The sequence below is a fragment of the Furipterus horrens genome, unplaced genomic scaffold, assembly GCF_987537825.1.
Source record: "Furipterus horrens unplaced genomic scaffold, mFurHor1.1.pri manual_scaffold_3, whole genome shotgun sequence".
Classification (NCBI taxonomy): Eukaryota; Metazoa; Chordata; class Mammalia; order Chiroptera; family Furipteridae; genus Furipterus; species Furipterus horrens.
The window spans coordinates 138,942,765-138,963,757 of record NW_028327173.1 but is presented as its reverse complement, the minus strand read 5'-3'; the positions used below and the strand labels follow the sequence as shown (position 1 = coordinate 138,963,757).

At 39.0% G+C, this 20,993-nt stretch overlaps 1 protein-coding gene and 2 pseudogenes across 16 annotated transcripts in view; 2 read left to right on the top strand and 1 right to left on the bottom strand.

The window, feature by feature from the left end:
• Window positions 1-946: 946 nt before the first annotated feature.
• Window positions 947-20,993, bottom strand: part of HNRNPC (heterogeneous nuclear ribonucleoprotein C) — a 60,532-nt gene continuing 40,485 nt past the window's right edge. For 9 of the 16 annotated variants that reach the window (XM_090270329.1, XM_090270325.1, XM_090270336.1 and 6 more), the window contains 4 exons: window positions 3,237-3,424; window positions 2,610-2,723; window positions 2,207-2,388; window positions 947-2,107 (listed from right to left, as the gene is read on the bottom strand). In XM_090270329.1, the coding sequence (XP_090126455.1) occupies window positions 2,024-2,107; window positions 2,207-2,388; window positions 2,610-2,723; window positions 3,237-3,424 (568 nt within the window). In that variant the 3' untranslated portion in view covers window positions 947-2,023. The remainder of the gene's footprint in view (window positions 2,108-2,206; window positions 2,389-2,609; window positions 2,724-3,236; window positions 3,425-20,993) is intronic. The other 7 variants (XM_090270335.1, XM_090270338.1, XM_090270337.1 and 4 more) reach the window with 5 other exon arrangements.
• Window positions 5,422-6,889, top strand: LOC150016130 (AP-3 complex subunit sigma-1 pseudogene; annotated as a pseudogene).
• LOC150016129 (protein PBDC1 pseudogene) lies at window positions 12,564-13,117 on the top strand (annotated as a pseudogene).

Here is a 20,993-nt window from a genome sequence, read left to right as displayed (position 1 = left end):
CTAGTTAATTGTAGTTTATCATCTTTTGCTTTACTTTCCCTGTGATAACCCTGGACTTTGCTGCTAAATTGTCCAATAGATACCTTTGACATGTTATGGTTACTGCATGGCTCAAATGATAGCTATTTTTCTTCTGCTCCTTCCATTACATTCTCAGTCCTTATTTGCCTTGTTTATTACCTTGCAATTTACCATAATCTTGTTGTTCCTATTTGCAATAGTTTTCTTTTCTGTTATACCTAGTTCCCTCTGTGAGAGGCTTTATATCCTGCACTGACTGGTACTAATCTTATTATCTTTGCAGGCTTCAGGTGTTGGGGTGACATCTAAACTAAAATATATTGAGAATCCTCTTTCCAATTATGAAGACATTTATTTCAGAGTAGCCTAAGATCTAGAGTGTGAAATGATTCTTCCCCACCAAGACAACCTAGACACATCTTAGAACTTTATCAATAATCTTGTGTGCATGTAGGTTTTCTAAGAGTGTACGACCACTTCTCTAGCTCTTAAAAGTCTTTCCTCGGTTTCTTCCAATATTTTATTTCAGATGGAATTAAAACTAGACACTTTCATGCCTAGACTAATTGGTCTGGAATCTTAAGTAGGTTTTATTAGCACTTTAGAACCATGACCCTTTCTAAGCTTCCACTTAAAGTGGGTAAAAGTATTTTTGAACAAATTAACACACAAGCTATTTTTATACCGTGTATCTCAGCTCTAAGGGCAGTCAGTCCATAGTTCAGCCTCTTTCTATTCTGCTTTGCAATTGATTGGGAGAGGCATAAAAAATTAGTTCATATGGTTCAGCTAACAAAGTAAAATAATTGTGTAACTCTCACTATAGTTACCTGGGAAAGAACTTTTCTATTTTCAGTAACACCAAGAACACTCAAGAGTCCAGAAAATAAATAGGGCTTATACATTGCAATTAAAAGGACAAAAATGAAAGAAAATAAGTTTTATTCTCCAGTTACTTCAATTTCCCTAAAATCTTGACATGTTTAAACTTCTTATTTAAGGATGAAACGATTTAGCACACAACAAAAATCTCAAGAAAGGGCACCAAGTAGGCCACAAAGCACTGACGAAAAGGTTTAATATATTTCCCAGTTTTCTTCATTAGGATATAAAAGCAATTTTGCAAGACTCTCCACGCCACATCAAAGTTACTTGTCTCCTTACTACAACACCCACCCCAATGAAATATAATTTGAGTAGTGTGTGTTGGTATGCATAATAACAATGACTCAAAGAAAAATATACATTCTAGGGGTTTTGTGGAGGCCACTGTGAAACAAAGAATTTGAAATAAACAATTATAAAATACAAAAATAAAAAAAGCCCAGGTTTTTTTTTTCTCTTTCCAAATTCCTGGTTTAATAAGGACGTGTTTATTGTGAGGAAAAAAAGGTCCCAAACAGGCTGTTCACAAAAATAACCCACAGTATCAACTTTAGAAAACAAATCTTAAAGACTATTACACTAATTATTTTCCTAGAGGATGCATTTGACATGCCAATTCTCATTCACAAAAATACATTGTTACATTTGTGTTGAACAGCCCCCACGCAGCACTCTTACGTGGGGTTAACACATACACCTCTAACTCAAAGCTGCTCTCAGGAGCTACTTAACTGATGAGATTGCCTTTGCAGTTAGGGAAGCAACTACTCAACTCATATATGAATGAAAAGAACTGTACTCCCTGCATAACAAGAGATTATTTTGGAGACAGTTGATAAAAACCATACATCCTTTTTATTGTTAAGTCGTAAAGAGGTATCAAAATTAAAAGCAAAAATTACAGGGTAAGACTTAACTACTAGGAGCGTCAAAGGAAGTGAAAATGGGACTAGGCGCAGGACAATATGAATTAATGAACACGGGAGGAACAAGGATGGGGAGAACAGTGAGCATGTGCTGAAGATACTAGGGGAGAGGATCTGGTGAAAATTTTGATCTTAGACAAGCGCCTAGGTAAAGAAATAATGGGACAAGATTTCTAAACCCCACTATGTGCTTAAGAGTCATCCTCGCCATTGGCGCTGTCTCTGTCATCCTCTCCTTCCTCAGCCTCTTTTTCATCATCCTTGATCAACTCCAGCTGCGAGAAACAGACACAAATAGGATGGAGTTAGAGGCACTCCATGTGTCCCTGATCCCCCCTCCACCACCTCTTTCTTTCCTTTCCCGTGGTTTTCACCTGGTCATCCCCCCGATCTTCATTATCATCATCATCCAGTAGGTCCCCCTCCTCAGCAGAGTCATCTGCACCCCCCTCAGACTCCATCTTCACATTAGTCTCATCTTTCTTCAGGGAGCTGCTGCTCTGCTCCTCTTCTGACTTATCATTCTTCATCTCTACTGGGGATGAGAAAGACAAGTCTGTCTAGGGTCAAGTAAGGTCCACAGGATGCAGACAATCCCCAATAATGACCATAGAACTGCAGCTCAAGTCTAAATCCTCCCACACAAATGCCCTTCCCAATTCAAACTCCCCAAGTTTCATATTCAATTGCTTTATATCCCACTATTACAACATATAGTTTCAACTATCTTAGGTAACAAACCCAACTCTACACCCCTAAAGCAGCAGTATCATTTACCTCCTTGTTTGCTCTGCTCCTTTTCAATTTTTTCCAGGCTTTCCAGTAGAGAATCCACTTTTTGTTTTATCTGGGTCAATTCCTTCTTAATGGCCTGAAGATCATCTCCTTTCACTTTTAATATAAACAAAACCTTAGATGAGAATCAAATGTACCAGAAGCTATCAGTAATCAAACACATTCCCACCAGACTATACACCAGTGGCCAACAGGAGATCCCTGGGGAGAAGCAGGACCAGTACCAGACTGTCTCAGTAACGGGGACCTTTTGATCTTTTAGGTGGTAAAGAAAAATGGAATCTAATGTGCTTACTCCATTACTAGTAGCATTCTGACTTTTGTAGGCCTGCTAAACACCTCGATTCCCTTTTAAAGTATGTTCTTTGTACAGTTTTACTGACATATATTTCATAAATTTAAAAGGTGCCTCAACTCCCTAAAGTCTACTGACTTCATTCAAATCACCCAGGGTTTTAAGGATGGAAAATCTAGAGTTGGTCCCTTAATCAATGTCTTCTATTATTTTGATTATGCAACAGCATTTGCACAAAAACTGAATATTAACTGCATTAATTTCCCTATTTCAACACAGAAGAAATATCACAAAGCTTCAACAATAATACGTACACTTTCCAGACTTGGAAGAAGATCCTCGCTGTCCACTCTTAGAATTGAAGCCGCTTTTGCCCCTTCGTGAAGTGTTTCCTGATACACGCTGGCGTTTCGAGGGCACTACAGCCCGAGCAATAGGAGGAGGAGGAGGAACACGTGCTGGGTAACTGTACATCCTATTGGATAAGAAGAAAACAGAATTCCTTCACAACTAAATTAAGTCTGCAAGATCCAAACCGCAGTGACATTATAAAATAATAAATTCATGTCTATTGTCTCTCAATTATTTCTTTTCTGCCAACTTCATTTGAAAGGCCAGTAAAATTTTCTTTTGATATTTTTAATACCTCAGCTACTTTTAAGAAAATAGTACATATACACAAATACATCAAATGGCGTTGTTGGTTGGCCTTATGCAGTGGACATAAAAGGTTTCTCTGTGGTATTAATAAAGCACTTTTTTATCGTGAATGGCCTTTATCTTGACCTTATTCTTTTCATATACATGCTATAATAAACAATTCATATAAGCCAAAAGAAAGTTTGTCACAAAAAGGGATTGCAATGAGCTGAGTCTGTGAATAGAGGTTATTAGCTAACTTCCTGATCTTTTCATCACAGAAGTATATAAAATCATCACTGTTAGTCGATTATTAGGTTGAACCATATAAACTTGTCAATAGTAACCGTTTTTTATCTATAAAAAAACAGCCATCTCATGTGTTAGCTAGGTATAAAGTACCACTACTAATTCTAACAACATTTAAGGATAAGCTCTACTCAGAGCTTCAAAAGGGCAAACACTATTGTCTATCTTGTTCATTATAGATATATATATAAAGCCACCATTGGTTACTGAACTGCTGCTTCCATTGATAAGAATCCCAGCAATTGCTAAAGATACACTCAGGTTACAGCTTGGTATATTTGGTAAAAAGAAACTTCAAAATAAAACAAACTTCTTACATGGAAACCAGTTCTAGAAACTCTCTACATTTCATGTTATTTCTGCAAAAGCCTGTGGCAGAATGAGAAGGTAAAACACACCAGTAAGGGGGGAAAACTCTTACTCTAGTTCTGTACCTTTCTAGCAACTCATTTAACTCCAAAGCCCAGATAGTCTATAAAAAACAATCTGCCAACTGCTTCTCTCTGTAACTTCAAAAGTCTTAAAATTAACAGATGTGATGTATTCAACTGTTCTGCAATTCTTACAGGCAGAGAATCATAGATAATTCTCTCTTCTCAACCCAATCTAAGATGTTTCCATCCTTACCCTGGCTGGCGTGGCTCAGTGGATTGAGTGCTGGACTACGAACCAAAGGGTCACTGGTTCAATTCCCTGTCAGGGCACATGCTTGGGCTGCGCCAGGTCCCCAGTTGGGGGAGGTGTGAGTAGCAGCCACACACTGATGTTTCTCTCACTCTCTTTCTCCCTCCCCCACTCTAAAAATAAATAAAATACTTTAAAAAATAAATAAATAAAATGTTTCCATCCTGTTCTACCAAGGTCATTCTTTTATCTTTTTCTCGGAGTGGTTATGACAGGAACATTTCCTTAAATTAAGAAAGAGCATATATACATTGAGAAGCGAGAAAATGATTTACTAATCTTCATTTAAGCAGTTTTTAGGCACTAACCAACCTACCACTTTCCCTCTGCAAGCCAGTAGCAACTGATTTGCCACCTGCCGAAGAATCAATGATGTGGTAAATTAATGAAACCTTCATATTATGTCTTGTTTTAAGCTCTAATAAGGAACACTTTACACTTGAGTCCCAGGAAATAATAGTTATCCAAATTTTTTGACATGAAACTATTGCTGCCTCAGCCCCATTTGGATTTAGAGATCTAATCTACCTCCCCCAACCCACTCAACTCTCACTGTTACCAGTCTCCAAACCAGCGAGCTAACCATTCCAGATTCCCTTATACTTTATGGCACCAGAATCCCCTTTTGAACCATACTGTTTCATCTGACTCAGGTAAATGCCCATATAAAAATGAGGCACAGGACTTCCAGTCAAGATGGTGGCATAGACGGAGATGGCTCACCTCTTTGCACAACCACATTGAAATCACAAGTACAGAACAGCCATCAGTCAGAACCATCAGAAACTGAGCTGAATGGAAGTCTGACAACTGCGGAATTAAAGAAAGCACATTCACCCAGACTGGTAGGAGGGGTGAAGACCCGGAATGGGAAGGTCCCTCACCCACATGTTGTGGATAAAAATTGAGGGGTATCTATGGAGTGAGAAGTTGCAAGCCCCCCCAACCCAGGGTTCCAGTGCCAGGAAGATAAGTCCACACAATTTCTGGCTGCAAAAACCAGTGGGTAGAGTCAGTGGAAGAAACTGTTAGAACCCCAAGCAGTTCCTTTTCAAGAACCCACACATGGATACACCTACTCAGACTCACTTCTTCTGAGCTCCAGCACTGGGGTAGCAGGTTGAAAGGCATCAGTGGCACACAGGGGGGAACTGAAGTGTCTGGCATCAAGGCGAGCAGAGGCCATTGTCCCTTTTCTAAACCCTCCCCCTAGAGCGAGCACGCTGGTGCCATACCTGAGACTCCACCAACTTGGCTAACATTGTTTGATCTGCCTTGGAGATCTCCAGGGACTTAGACGCCCCCAACTTACAGACCCACCCAAGCTGCTTTTCCATATAAATGGCTGGTCTTGGCTCATGCTTCACAGCTTCCTAAATCCTATCAAGCAAGCAACAACCGCCTTCAGTAATTCCCCATTCCCTGAACCTTCTGCTAAGTAGACCCAGGCCTAGCACTAGCAGCAGCCAGCCTAGATTCACAGCTTGGTAATCTCCAAGCCACCTGCAGCCACCTTAGATTGCTTTATAACTCGGGCAGGGTGGCCCCGGGCAAAACACAGGTTGGGGGCTGACCTTGGCCTGCACTAGGAAACCCCAGGGCCAATGCATCCCCTGGACAGCTACAGACCACGCCAGAGTACTACCACCCTGCCCCTGCATAGCTGATCCTCCAGACGGCAGAGGTTGGTGGTCAGTGGTCACAGCCAGTCCTTGCAGCTGACTGGCCTGGGGAAATCCCACCTATTGATCTGCCAATAGCAACTAAGGCATCCTTGTCTTCAACAACCATGGGAAGCCATGGCTCTCCAAGTTCTACCAGCCTTAAAGTAAAGATACAGAACAGCAAATCATCAGGGAGATATTCCATTTGGTATGTAAGAGATGAAAATGTTTGTAATTTCCTAAAAGGAGGATTATTAACTGGAGGATCTGACAAACTGGTTTATAGACATTATACAACATTATATTTTGTCTTCTGTGTGGATTCTCTCAAAGTGAACTTGGCTTTTAGATCGAATTCAAGTATCTGTGGAAACATTAGACAAGTGTTTTGAAAAATATCTGTGAACTGGATTTAATTCTCTGTGCAAACAAGGTTCACAATATTCCCGACAGAAATGGTGATGGGTGGAATGGTATTGGAGAACAACATGAATGAGACTGTTACACAAACTGATGCACAAAATAAAACTGGAAAATCTGAAGCTGCCTTAGTGAGAACTCCAGCCTGTGCTATATCAGCTGTAAAGAATATGAATCTTCCTGAGATCCCAAGAAATATTAAGACTGGTAACATTAGTATAAATGTGTCAAACCTGCCCTCTTTTAAATAAAAAAAAATTTAGGCCACCCACAGGTAAAATCTGGGGGAAAAGTCATATAAGTTTTACCCTGCAGCTGTTCACCAAAAATAGAGGAGAGTCTTAACTTTTGCTCTTGGAGTTAAGTCAAGGTACTGTACAGAAGTTGTATAAAATGAATACGGCAGTTCAATGTTGTTTTTCTTGCTCAGTGAGTTTGAAGAAATTGAGTAGTTACAGTATTATCTTTATTTTTTTTCTCTTCTAAGCTGCATTCCTATGCCCACCTAAGGCATGCCTCTATGTATGTATTGGCTATAACAATATGTCAAAGTGTTTGGAACATTTCTTTAAATTATGTACAACCCAAAATGTTAAGTGTTTTGTATAAATCACAAGTGCAACATTTCTTAATTCTGTTATTTGTCACAATGGTTATTTAAAGAACCAAGTATGTATTGCATGAAAACATTATGACCCTTTCCTGTTAGTTTAAGTGAACTCCAAGGTAACTGGGGAAAAAGAAAGATAGAGGAGGAATCTTAAAAGGAGCAAGAGAAAAGAAGTTAGTGGGACCTAGAGCCAAGTTTGCTATACCCAGCAGAACTATAATTTAGAATCAAACGGTAGATAAAGAGCTTCCCAGACAAGAAAAATACTAAAGGAGTTCATCATCACCAAATCATTATTATATATGAAATGTTAAAGGGACTTAGTTAAGAAAAAGATCAAAACTATGAATTAAACAGCAACAAATACATATCTATTAACAACTGAATCTAAAAAACAAACTAGGCAAACAAAAAACAGACAGAATCATAGATACAGAGAGCATTTTGATAATTGAGAAATGGAAGGGGATGTGGGGGAATGGGTGAAGAGGTGAGGGAATTAAGAAGTACGAATAGGTAGTTACAGAATAGCCGTGGGGATGTAAAAAGTACAGGACAGGAAATGAAAGTAGCAAAAGAACTTATAGGCATGACCCATGGACATAACAATGGTGTGGGGACTGTCTGACAGAGTGGGGGTTGCTGGTTGGAGGGTGGGAAAGGGGGGGGGAATCAGGACAACTATAAAGCATAATCAATAAAATATAATTTTTTTAAAATGAGGCATAAAATGCAGCTTTGAATCTGTGCAATGACCCCATGAACACAAATAGGAATCCAACACTCTAGTTCTTGCAAGAAAAATGTATTTAAAAAGATCAAGCAGTAACGCTGAAGGACTTTTACTGTCACAAAATTTAACTGCTGCTCAAGCAAAAATGGACTCTCGAGAAACTCAAAAAGATTCCTTCACAGAAGTTTAAGCTGACCTTGTCTTGAAAAATGTCAAAGTGCACGGCTGTGAAAACACAAGGTCAAGAAAACACAAAGAGAAAAACCATTCTACTGTGATAACCTCTTAGGGACAGGTAATAGCAAGCTCAGTATGACAGCTTTGAAGCCAGCTGCAAATTAAGTAACCAACCATTTTCCACATGAGAAAGCCATTATAGTAAGTCACAAAAAAGGCAGCAGCTGCTGACCCCTTACCGATAAAACCCAAGTCATTAAAAAGTTTCATAAAAATTTTGTTATTACCAAAACAAACACGAAGTCCAAGAGAAATCCTAAATCAGAAATCTGGACGCTAAGTGTTGGTATAAAATCTAGTCAGTATGAAGGTAATTAAAATACCATTTTAAAGAAATTATTTCAGGACACAGATTAGCTAGCTAATATCTGAACAGATAAGACAAAGAACCTCTATGCTAATCTCCAAGCTAAAACAAACATTACAAGGCATTTATTAAATATACAGGTTTTCGCCTTGGCCAGGGTGGCTAAGTTGGTTGGGCATCATCCTGCCAAACGCAAGGTCGCAGGTTCTGTTACTGGTCAGGGTATGTGCAAGAAGCAACCAACTGAATGTCCCCCTGGCCCTTCTCTGGAATCTAAATAAATAAATAAATAAGTAAATAAATAACACAGGTTTTCAAAGGCAAGTTTCTTAAGTGATTAGATGCAACACAATGATCTTTTGGGTCTCAAAAACCCTAATTAACAATAGTACATTTCAATCACTACCAATAAACAACTAGAATTAATTAGTAAAAATCTGTATTCTCCTGAGTACATTTATTTAACATACCATAGATGTTTACTGTCTTAAAATTCTGGATACATTAAAAAATTTTAGGTATGTTAATTATCAAGTAGGTAATTCAAGAAACTAGTTGTCAGATATTATTGTCCACAAAAATAAACACACAACATGAAATAATATATAGGTGAGACCATCTGGTAAGATTACTCCCTGTACTGATTTATCAAATTCAGTTTAAATATATATTTTATTACTGATTTCCTTTGATTTTCCTAGAAAAGGGATTTTTGTTACAGGATATGAGTATACTCGTCGTCGTCGTCGTCGTCGTCGTCGTCGGCAGCCGTCCGTCTCGAGAGACGATGGTGTAGCTTCTTAAGAGTCTATCTGCACCGCCGAGAATGGCTGTGCAGTCCAACTTGGGAGTGACACGGTATCTGTCTCCTCCCATGTTGAATCGACATCTTGCGATGACGCTGGAGTATCCTCTCCAGTGAAGCTGAAGCTACAGAGCCTGGGCAGGGTGATATGGAGGGTCTGCTGTTGCCCATGCAGCAGACCCCCCCTCTCTTCGCAGCTGAAGGATCCAAGGGAAAGACGGAGTCAATACAGCTTGGGTTCAGGTGCGCCGCAGGAGTTGCCAGTGTTGACTACAACGTCAAACCGCCTTAGGGACTCCGGCTCCGGATTTTCTGTCGGGGTTTACTCCCTTAGCCTTTCCCCTGAAGAGGTATGCCGCAAGGCAGCGGAGGTTTTTTGGAATCAGAGTTTTCCTTCTCTGATGAGTATACTCATATCACAGTTAAACAAACAAACAACTAATCCAGAAACAAAAGGAATATTTTATTCAATTTGACCTAATCAGGGCCATATCTAGACAAAACACAATGTGCTTATTTCTGAGAAGCATGCTTTATATTTAGAGAGGTACAGAGAAAAATGTGTACAAATACATGTTAAAATTCAAAAGATGATTTTAAGAAAGTGAAGATAAACATGATCCCAATGGACAAAATGTCAGTAAAATGTAATTTTTGGAACATATACAGAGAGAACCAAGAAATACAATGTGATACAACTGCTAAAATTAATGAAGAACCAGAAGAGCAGGTTTTCCCAACGTAAACTCCCAACTGATGACAGATGCCTGCCACAAACTCTGTAGCCATCAGGACCACATATAGAAAGAAACCAGCACACTGAAAATCCACTTAAAGAGTTTAAAATTAAACTAAAGCACTGAGCTAAGACCTGCTACTATAACTGTTTTGTAAATTTGGTTCCTGCCCATGTACTACATACAACCCGTGACCATCTACAACAATGATAGATTTCCCAAAATATCATTCAGAGTAAATACCCTGGCTGGTTTGGCTCAGTGGATTGAGCGTCGGCCTGCGAGCTAAGTGTCGCTGGTTCGATCTTCCAGTCAGGGCACATCAGAGAAGGAAAACTCTGACTCCAAAAAACCTCCGCTGCCTTGCGGCATACCTCTTCAGGGGAAAGGCTAAGGGAGTAAACCCCGACAGAAAATCCGGAGCCGGAGTCCCTAAGGCGGTTTGACGTTGTAGTCAACACCGGCAACTCCTGCGGCGCACCTGAAGCCAAGCTGTATCGACTCCGTCTTTCCCTTGGACCCTTCAGCTGCGAAGAGAGGGGGGGTCTGCTGCATGGGCAACAGCAGACCCTCCATATCACCCTGCCCAGGCTCTGTAGCTTCAGCTCCACTGGAGAGGACACTCCAGCGTCATCGCAAGATGTCGATTCAACACGGGAGGAGACAGATGCCGTGTCACTCCCGAGTCGGACTGCACAGCCATTCTCGGCGGTGCAGATAGACACTTAAGAAGCTACACCATCGTCTCTCGAGACGGACGGCTGCAGACGACGGTACTCATGAATAGCAAAATTTCTAAAACTGTTCATGTATTGCCCTGGCTGGTGTAGCTCAGTTGGTTGGAGTGTTGTCCCAGACCAAAAGGTTACAGGTTCAGTCCCTGGCCAGAGCACATGCCTGGGTTGCAGGGTTTGGTCCCAGGTTCAGGCACTTACAAGAGGCAACCCATCATCTCCTATCAATGCCTCTCTCTCATATAGATTTTTGTCTCCCTTCTCTATAAAATCAGTAAGCATGGTTTAGGTGAGGATAAATCAAACTGTTCAAGTATCAATACCTTCAATAATTGGTATCTTTGAACATTATAAAAATTCATTTTAACATACACAAATACTTAATAAAAACAAAAATCTTTAAAAGTTCCCCCAATGTAATTTTAATACTATTTACTTCGTTAAATCTCAAAGCTTTATTTTATAAGTGAACAGACTCCTGACTTTGTCTTAATTATATAAGGAAAAAGTGGACTAAAAAGGACTATGCAACATGCTTATTTTGTTTATATTAAATGCAAATATAAAACTATATGTCAAAAAAGGACAACAAAAACTCCCTCCTCTTTCCACAATGTAGTTGGAATTTTTGCCTTTGTGTTTAAAAATAAATGAACTACCAAAATTTTTATAACTTGTGGATTTCCACTCCTAAATTAAAAGACAATTTCTGAAGTTATTTTCAGGGACTCCTCAAACACACTTCCTTGCTGAGCCCAACCAAAGCCAAACTGAAAACAACCGTTAAGTTACACATGTCTTGCTAATGTAACTTATGGATGGAGTGCCAACTGCCAAGGTAAATTTGCAGTTGCACTTTATGTTCCTTAACTTTGTATTGCCTTTATCCAATGGTGCATTAAGATTAAGATTATCTATGTGCATGACAGCTAAATTAAAAACAACAAGTACTTCCTAATTAAATGATAAAGGGACTAAATAATCAGTATGATGTACAGAATCATTCCATATACAGGGGCACCCAAATCATTAAAAAGAAATTGTAACTAAAGAATAAATATGGAAACAGAGGTTACTACTGCCTCAGGAGGAAGAACTTTACCCAAAGAACAATGATAAAGGTTTAGGAACACTACATGCAATCCTTGAAGAGTAGGACTCAGTAGCTCCAAAAGATGTAGAACCAATGGTGTCAATCGACAATTACTTCTTTCAGAAAAAAACTTGATATTAGTACCGAGAGGTATTTTTGCTAATTCAAAGACACATTTGATTAAAAACTGCCCCACTAATTTATTTACAACAGCTTTCCACGAAAGTGAAAAGAAATGTAAGTGTGCACTCATTTTTAAGTTGCATGCAATTTTACAAATTTTAAAAGAATGAAAAGCTGCCTCTTTAAGAAAATACAATTTTCTTGATGGATTCACTAGGAAGCTACGTTAACATGAAACTAGATGTTTCATGAGACAACGATTTGAAAATTCAGCTGAAAACTTTCCAAACAAAAAATAATCTGGGTGAGAACACTCAGGTTGCTTTGAGTCCTAGGATCAATCCTTTTAGAAACATGACTGGATTCAAGACTATGTTAAAAAACATAATTTTTTTTTTAATCCCTGGCTTTGCTTGTTTACAAACTTTCCATCCAGGTAATAATCTCGTCCAGACTCCTCTATTTCCAATGATGTGTAACATTTTTCATTTGTCATGATGTTCTCTCAGTGAACACATTTCCAAAATGTCACACCTGGACTGCAACATGGAGGCGAACAGTGGAACCGAAGAGCCAGTGTCTGGGGAACTGGTGTCTGTGTCTCTCTCCCAGCTGAGTCTTATGGCAATGATCCTGATATTGAGATGGCATGGGCCATGACCAATGCAGCATGCTTAAGTCTATTACAAACTAATTTCATCAGTTGACCCGAGTTCCTGAAACTCACCAAAGTGGATGACCAAAGCTATTCTGAATTTCAGAAAAAAATTTTAGAAACTCAGGATATATTGGACCCAAAAGAACTCAAATCAGTATCAGTAAAAGAGAAGTAGAGACCATTCTGTTTGAAGTGTAATGGGGTTATAGAAGACTTTATGGTACTTTGCTGCAACTGGATTGTTCTTGAGGCTACACAGGAAAACACCATCTTTGCCACCAAGATACAATTCTCAACGACTGAAACTGCTTGGAATTGGGAAGGCCATAACAATGCAGCTTACACCAGTGTTCAGGACAAAGACTACAAAGGAGCCAACAGAGGAGAAAAAGAGAAAGAAGCCAACAAAATAATCAACAAAAGTGGTGAAACGTCTATGTAAGGTAGAGAGGGAAGAGCACTCTGAAAATTGACTCAACTGAGTCTACAAGTACCTGATGCTACCTGCTGATCCCTGTGGTTAAATGTATGTCCTTGTTCAACTGAAGGGCATGCAGAAGGACATTTTTTGTAGCCTAGTAATCAGGAGCTGCGCTGGTTGTTCTCTTGTATGAACTGGCTTAAAGACTATGATTGTTTCTTGGTATATGTTTTCTTGGTTCTCTCCACTGGCTAAGAAGTTTTGTAAATAAATTTCGTTTCCTTCTTAAAAAAAAAAAAAAAAAAAGTCACATTTTGGATCCTGTACAAAGATAATGACTTAAACAGAGTGGCCCATTTTTTTTAAAGTTGCAATTATAAAAGTATTTATGAAGAATATTGTTTACAGACCGTATGTTAAGAACATATTAGCCCATTCATTCCTATAGTCTCATTTTATCAAGACAGGTCATGGGAGTATACTTCTTTCATTTCGTTTACAATAAAATTTCTTTTGAGAAAACAGATTTGTGGTTGCCAGGGGGTAGCATAGAAGAAGTGGTCTACAACAAAGGAGCTTTGTGGTGAATTTTTGGAAGATATTGAACTATCTGTAACTTAACTTGACCAGTACATACATGGCTATGCATGTCAAAATTATACATCAGAAGCATGTATCTTACTGTATATAAAAGTTTTGTCTCCAATTTCTGTATTTCCATTCTCTTCTCTTGAATTTTCTTATAAAGTTTATGCCCCCACCATTACCAAAACCTACCCTTGTCAAAGTCACCAATATTTTCCACATTATTAAGTCAGACATTTCTAAATTTTCATATTCAACTATTGACCACATTTGTCAATCCAACCCTCTACTCTTTAGACACATATGCAACACAGCTTCCAGGTCACTCATGCTTCTGGTTTTTCTCCAACTTTTTTTCTTTGGGGAATTCTCTGCCACCTTTGTTCATTCCTCATCGCCCTGGTCTGTGAAGTTGCCATACTCCAGGGAGCTCTCATTTCCATCTGCACTCATCTAGTATCATGATTGCATGACCTATAAGTAGAAACAACTAACTGCTTAACATCTCTCAAAAATGTCTAAGGAGCTTAAATTAACACATCCACAACTGATCTACCTCTCACCCTACTTCTTTCAATGTTCTTCCCTCATCAGTACCTGTACATTCCAAAGCTCTAGTTTCCCAGGCCAAAACTTTGATGACATCTTTAATTTTCACTTAGCTTTTGTACTGATCTGTAAGCAAATCTTATCCACATTAACTTCAAAACTCAACCACTTCTCGCCATTCCTGTCACCTTTCTGTTCCTACCTCAAATGACTGTTTGCCTAGATAATTTCATCAGCCACTCATCTCAGAATAATTTTGTTAAAACATAAACAAGATTCTCACTCCTGTGCTCTAAAGTCTCCAATGGCTTCTCATCTCATTCGGGCTAAAAACTGAAGATGTTCAATACCTTAACATGCTCTACATGATGTGTTCAATCCATCCATTTTCTCCTAGGCCATCTATTTTCCACTACAGTACCTTATAGTATATACAATAATGCCTAACCATAAGTTCTTAACAAATATTTGTATGTGTTTTTTGCTTTTGTTTTTTTAATTTTTAAAGAGAGGGGAAAGGAGTGAGAGAGAGGGAGAAACATCAATCAGCTGCCTCTCAAATCGCAGGGACCTGGCCTGCAATCCAGACATGTGCCCTGATCAAGAATCAAACTGGCAACCTTTACGGTCTGCAGGATGGTGCTCAATCTACTGAGCCACACCAGCCACAGCTTAACAGATATTTGAGAAAATAAGTGACTTTCCTAAACTGGCTTCTAGAAAAGAATGACTCACAAGTTACATTATCAACGACAGATAACAAATCCAACCTAACCTTACAGCTGGAAGGTTGGGAGGATTGGATCTGCCCTTTTTCTACTATAAAGACATCCTAAGAAAAACAGAAAAAAGAAGCAGAATAAATAATCTACCACAAAATTGAGCCAGTTTTCAAGCTACTTACTGCAAAATAAAAATTAGATCTTAAAAAAAAACAAAACTGTAATTGAAAAACCAAAAATATAATAAAATAAAATTAGATCTTGTGCCTATAATGGATGTGATTTGAGACTAAATGTCATACTTGTGAAGAAAATTACAAACACAAATTTCAATTGATGAACTTCTCTTGCTATATTTTTATACTATAATGATCTGTTCCCCTTGTTAAAACTCCATTAGTCTCACAGTAAAAATACACAGATTGCTGTAAGAAGTCAAATCCTCCTTGCTAGATTTTGTTTCTTGTTGCTTGGTTATTAAACTATCAACTACATTTGTCAATTCATCCTTCTACTCTTTTGACACATACATTCACTTTATTGAAAGTGTAACCTTATCCTAAAAAGCAAACAAACAAACAAACCCATTAGTTTCCTGGATACTATTTCAAGAGTCCTCGCCACCTTTGTTCCAAAACAGCAGTTTGGGTTCTCTAACTTCTTGCCCCAAGGGCAATCTTTAGTCATTACAATACTGATACTGAACACTATTCACAATTCACTCAACCCAGTAAGACTCAACTTTGCAGCATTCTAGACCTTCACTGTCAAACTAAGTAGTCAGCAGTAACATGTGGGTAAATTAAATTGGAAATTCTGTTCTTCAGTCACAACTAGCCGCATTTCCAGTGCTTAAAAGACAGATGTGGGTAATGTCTACCACACCAACAGTGCAGATATAAAATATTTACATCATCAGAAAGTTCTACTGAACAGCACTGTTATAGTTTATTGTTGCACAGACATCTACTGCCTCTATTTAATCTCCAAAGGGACCTTAGAAGACTTGTTTTTCTCAGTCTATAACAAACCCATAGTCCTTACAAATCACCTAAATGTCCTTAGTATAAACTGATAGTTACATATCTCCTAGGATCACAAAGCAGAATGGCAAAACTATAAAACACTAAAAAACAGGAATAAACGTCAAATCTGTCAATATCAGATATTGTGTCCAAAAAGTTATATCCAAAATATATGAAGAAGCCTTACAACTCAATGACACAAAAACCCAATATAAAAATAGGTAAAGGATCTGAATACATTTCTCCAAAGATAAACAATAGCCAATGAGAACATGTATGCTCAGCATCAAGCCTTTAAGAAAACACAGATCACAACCATAATGGCATACTAATCCTTAAACTAGAATGGCTTAATTAAAAAAGATAAAAGAAGTGTTCACAATCATGTGAAGGTATCAGAACTCTCAAACATGGATGATGGGAGCAAAAAATGGTACAGCTGCACTGGGAGACAGTATGGCAGTTCCTCGGGTTAAACACAGAATTATCCTAAGACCCAGCTACTCTACTACTACCGTATATATTCAAGAGAAATGAAAACATATTCCCATGCAAAAATGTATATACAGATGTTCATAGCAACATTATTCAAAATCTGTAAACATTTCTAGTCAATGAAGTAATGAATAAATAAACAAAATGTAGTACCATCCATATTATGGAATGTAATTATGCAACAGGAAGGAATGAAGTACAAATAGATGGTACAATATGGCTGAACCATGAAATATTATACTAAGTGGGAGAAAACAGTCACAAAAGACACATATTGTGTGATTCTATTGATGGTAAATGACCAAAATAGGAAAATCTATAGCTAAAAAGTAGATTTGTGGTTGCTGGACCTGGAGATAGAAGATTAGGGAATGACTGCTAACAACATGTTTATTCTTGGGGTGACGGCATGTTGTAAAAGTAGGTCATGGACTTCTGATCAAGATTGAGGTGTAGGTAGACACTCTTCGGATTCTCATGCAACCACAGAAAGAATTACAAACAGATCTCAAAAACATAACAACCAGAACTATCAGAAAATAAAGATGAATGGAAGCTGGACAACCAAGGATTTAAAGAAGTCACATTCATCCAGACAAGTAGTTGGGGCAGAGACAGGGCAGAGTGTCAGATAAGCAGCAGCAGTATGGTCGGCCCCACATTCAAAAGCGGTACACAAAAATTGGAAGAAATACCCTGAGAGCAAGTGATCCCAGCCCCAGGCCAGCCGGCACAGCCCAGGCTTCCAGCACTTGGACCCCATTACTGTGGCTATAGAAAACAGTGGAGGTCGGCATTGCAGAAGAAACTGCGGCATTTTTGATGCCTAAAGTGCCCCCATGGTCTTAGAATGTATGCAAACCCCAGGACAACAACGAGAAGGGGGCCAATCGCATACAGGAAGTGGGTGAAGATATTGGAAATGGGGCAAGGGCCAGGCAAATCTCCAGAAGCCAAGCAGCAGCACTGTTCTCTCTCCAAGTCCCCCACCACAAACAGAGCCACACACAATTTACAGGTGCCTTTGCTGCATAGGTGATGCTACTTATTGTACTGGCAGCCGTCCGTCTTGAGAGACGATGGTGTAGCTTCTTAAGAGTCTATCTGCACCGCCGAGAATGGCTGTGCAGTCCAACTCGGGAGTGACACGGTATCTGTCTCCTCCCGTGTTGAATCGACATCTTGCGATGACGCTGGAAGTGTCCTCTCCAGTGAAGCTGAAGCTACAGAGCCTGGGCAGGGTGATATGGAGGGTCTGCTGTTGCCCATGCAGCAGACCCCCCCTCTCTTCGCAGCTGAAGGGTCCAAGGGAAAGACGGAGTCAATACAGCTTGGCTTCAGGTGCGCCGCAGGAGTTGCCGGTTTTGACTACAACGTCAAACCGCCTTAGGGACTCCGGCTCCGGATTTTCTGTCGGGGTTTACTCCCTTAGCCTTTCCCCTGAAGAGGTATGCCGCAAGGCAGCGGAGGTTTTTTGGAGTCAAGAGTTTTCCTTCTCTGATGTGCCCTGACTGGAAGATCGAACCAGCGACACTTAGCTCGCAGGCCGACGCTCAATCCACTAAGACAGGGAGTAAAAGCAGCTCTACCTAACATACAGAAACAAACACAGGGAGGCCACTAAATTGAGTAGGCAAAGAAATATGGCCCAAATGAAAGAACAGAACAAAACCCCAGAAAAAGAACTAAATGAATTCCGGCCAAGATGGAGGCCCAGAATGACACACTCCATTTCCCTCCACAACTAAGAAGGAATACAACTACTGCAGGGCCAGAAATAACCAGAAGTTCCAGAAAATAAATGGAAGTCCAACGTATGGAGTTATAAAGAAGTGGTGCTTGTCCGAACAGGGGCAATTTTCCTGAGACTATCTTAAAGCATACTAATCTGGCAAACTTGATGAAGAGTAAAAAACTGGGACCAAAAAATCCAGCATGAACCTGTAGCTGCCATCTGACTTCCTTCTGTAAAATTTCAAATAAAGTAAGTGAAATTTTAAAAAACTTAAAAAAAGAACTAAATGAAATGGAGAGTCAACCTATCAGATGTAGAGCTCAAAACACTGGTGAAACCAATGTGCAGAGAACTCAAGAGTGTGGCAAGAAGAAAGAAGAAAAAAGGAAAAAGAAAAGAAGTGAAGGTTACACAAAGTGAATTAAGAAAAATATACATTGAAGCAACAGTGACGGGAAGGAAGCAGGGACTCAAATCAATGACCTGGAACAAAAGGAAGAAATAGTCAACCAGAACAGAAAGAACAAGAATGCAAAAGAATGAGGAGAGGATTAGGAACCTCTGGGACAACTTTAAACATACCAACACCCGAAACATAGGGGAGAAGAGCAACAGCAAGAAATTGAAAACTTAACTTGAAGAAATAATGAAAGAAAACTCCCCTAATTTGGCGAAGGAAATAGACATACAACTCCAGGAAGCACAGAGACTCCCAAACAAGATAGACCCAAAGAGGAACACACCAAGACACATCATAATTAAAACGCCAGAGGTTAAAGATAAAGAGATCTTAAAAGCAGCAAGGGAAAAAGCAGTTACCTACAAAGGGGTTCCCATAACTGTCAGCTGAATTCTCAAGAGATTTTGCAGGCAAGAAGTATTCAAAGTGATGAAAAGCCAAAGACTTACAATCTAGATTACTCTATGCAGCAAAGCTATCATTTAGAATTGAAGAGCAGATAAAGTGCTTCCCAGACAAAGCAGAAGTAAAGAAATTCATCATCACCAAGCCATTATTACATGAAATGTTAAAGGAAATTATTTTAAAAAAAAGATAAAAACTATGAACATTAAAATGACAACAAACTCACAACTATTAAATGAACCTAAAAAACAAAGAACAAACCAAGCAAACAACCAGAACAGAAACAGAATTATAGGTATAGAGACCATTTGAAGGGTTATCAGCTGGGAGGCAGAAGCGGAAGAATCGGGGAAAAGGTAGAGGGATCAATAATAATAATTGGTAGGAACAAAATAGACAGCAGGATGTTAACAATAGTATAGGGAAGAGAGAAGCCAAAGAATTTGCATATACGGCCCATGGACATGAACTAAGTGGGAGATTGCTGGCGGGAAAGGGGATTTATAGGCGGGGCAGGGCGGGGAATAAGGGGGACAACTATAATAGCATAATCAATAAAGTATACTTATAAAATTAGATCATGATCATGAATGTACAACTCTAAATATATTAAATTGAATTGTATACTTAAAAATAAATTTTATAGTTTGTTAATTATATCCTAAGAAAACCAAGTTTTTTAAAAGGGGGAGATCAGGGTACATGCCTATGTTAAAGGTTTGGTCCTTGGTCTGGCAGGTACAAGAGGCAATCAATGGATGTTTCTCTCTCACACAGACGTTTCCCTCACTACCCCCCCAATTAAATAAATGAAATAAAATAAAGCAGGAGATATAACATCTTAGAGCTTGACAAAGTCTATCTGGATGAAAGAATGTCCTAAAGTACAATAGATTCCTAAAATAGCAGAGGCTACCTGTGAATTAAGATAGTAATATAAACAGAACACCGGAGCCATATAGCGGATTCTCTGGTTCAGGTTCAAACGCGTCCTACCCTTCAAAAAAAGTATCTCCCAAGTAAAAGAACCCAGGAAACAATAGAAATAAAAAAAACAGCCATGCTAAGTGAAATAAAAAACATATCATTGCCAAAAACTGAAGTAAAAAAAAATCATCAAGTTTATGTTAAATTAACCTACACCCTCATGTAAAATCCTCCTGTTAATTATAACATGATCAGGTTCCCACAAGAAAGAAACAAAGGGACTCTGAGCAAATGCAAAATTCTACCTTATGCCTAAAATGACATTAAAAATGTCACTTTGATACCTAAAGAGGCATCTCTTAGCTGTACCAAGTTCCCAAGAACCCTCTTGCTCTCTGAATCACATGGCTTTCCAACCAGGTCCAGCTCTGCTCAGGAATATCAGAAAAATGGAAAAGAAGGAGATGAAAGATGACAGCTCCTTTAACTCCAATAAGATCAGCTTAATCCAAAACTTAAAACTTTGTGTGCCTAGCAGAAAATAAAAGGCTCGAGTATTAGTTCAAGGAATATGGTGGTTAGCTTCTTTCACCAATCTTGCATTTCAATGGAAACTCCCCCAATACTCTGTACAAACTATTTATTTTTCTCTACTTTCGATCAATATACCTTCCTGGAAAAGACTTGTAGGATAAGAATCAACAACAAAATTGTTTCCCACAACTCTTAGCAACTCAAACCTCCTAACCTCCCTCCCTTGATGTAATCTTTAACCGCATAATCCTAGTCGTAAAAGATATGATCTCAGCTGTATTCGACTCCTCTCCCCAAAGCAGCTACTTGTATAACTTGAACCCAATAAATCACACCAAGACCAGTCTACCTCTCACTTAATCTTTTCCCCGCCTCCAGGTTCTTTTCTAGCCATGGGGTTATCTCTAGTGACATAGCTCCTTAATATGCCATACAAAGTCCTTTACAACCATAATCCTTT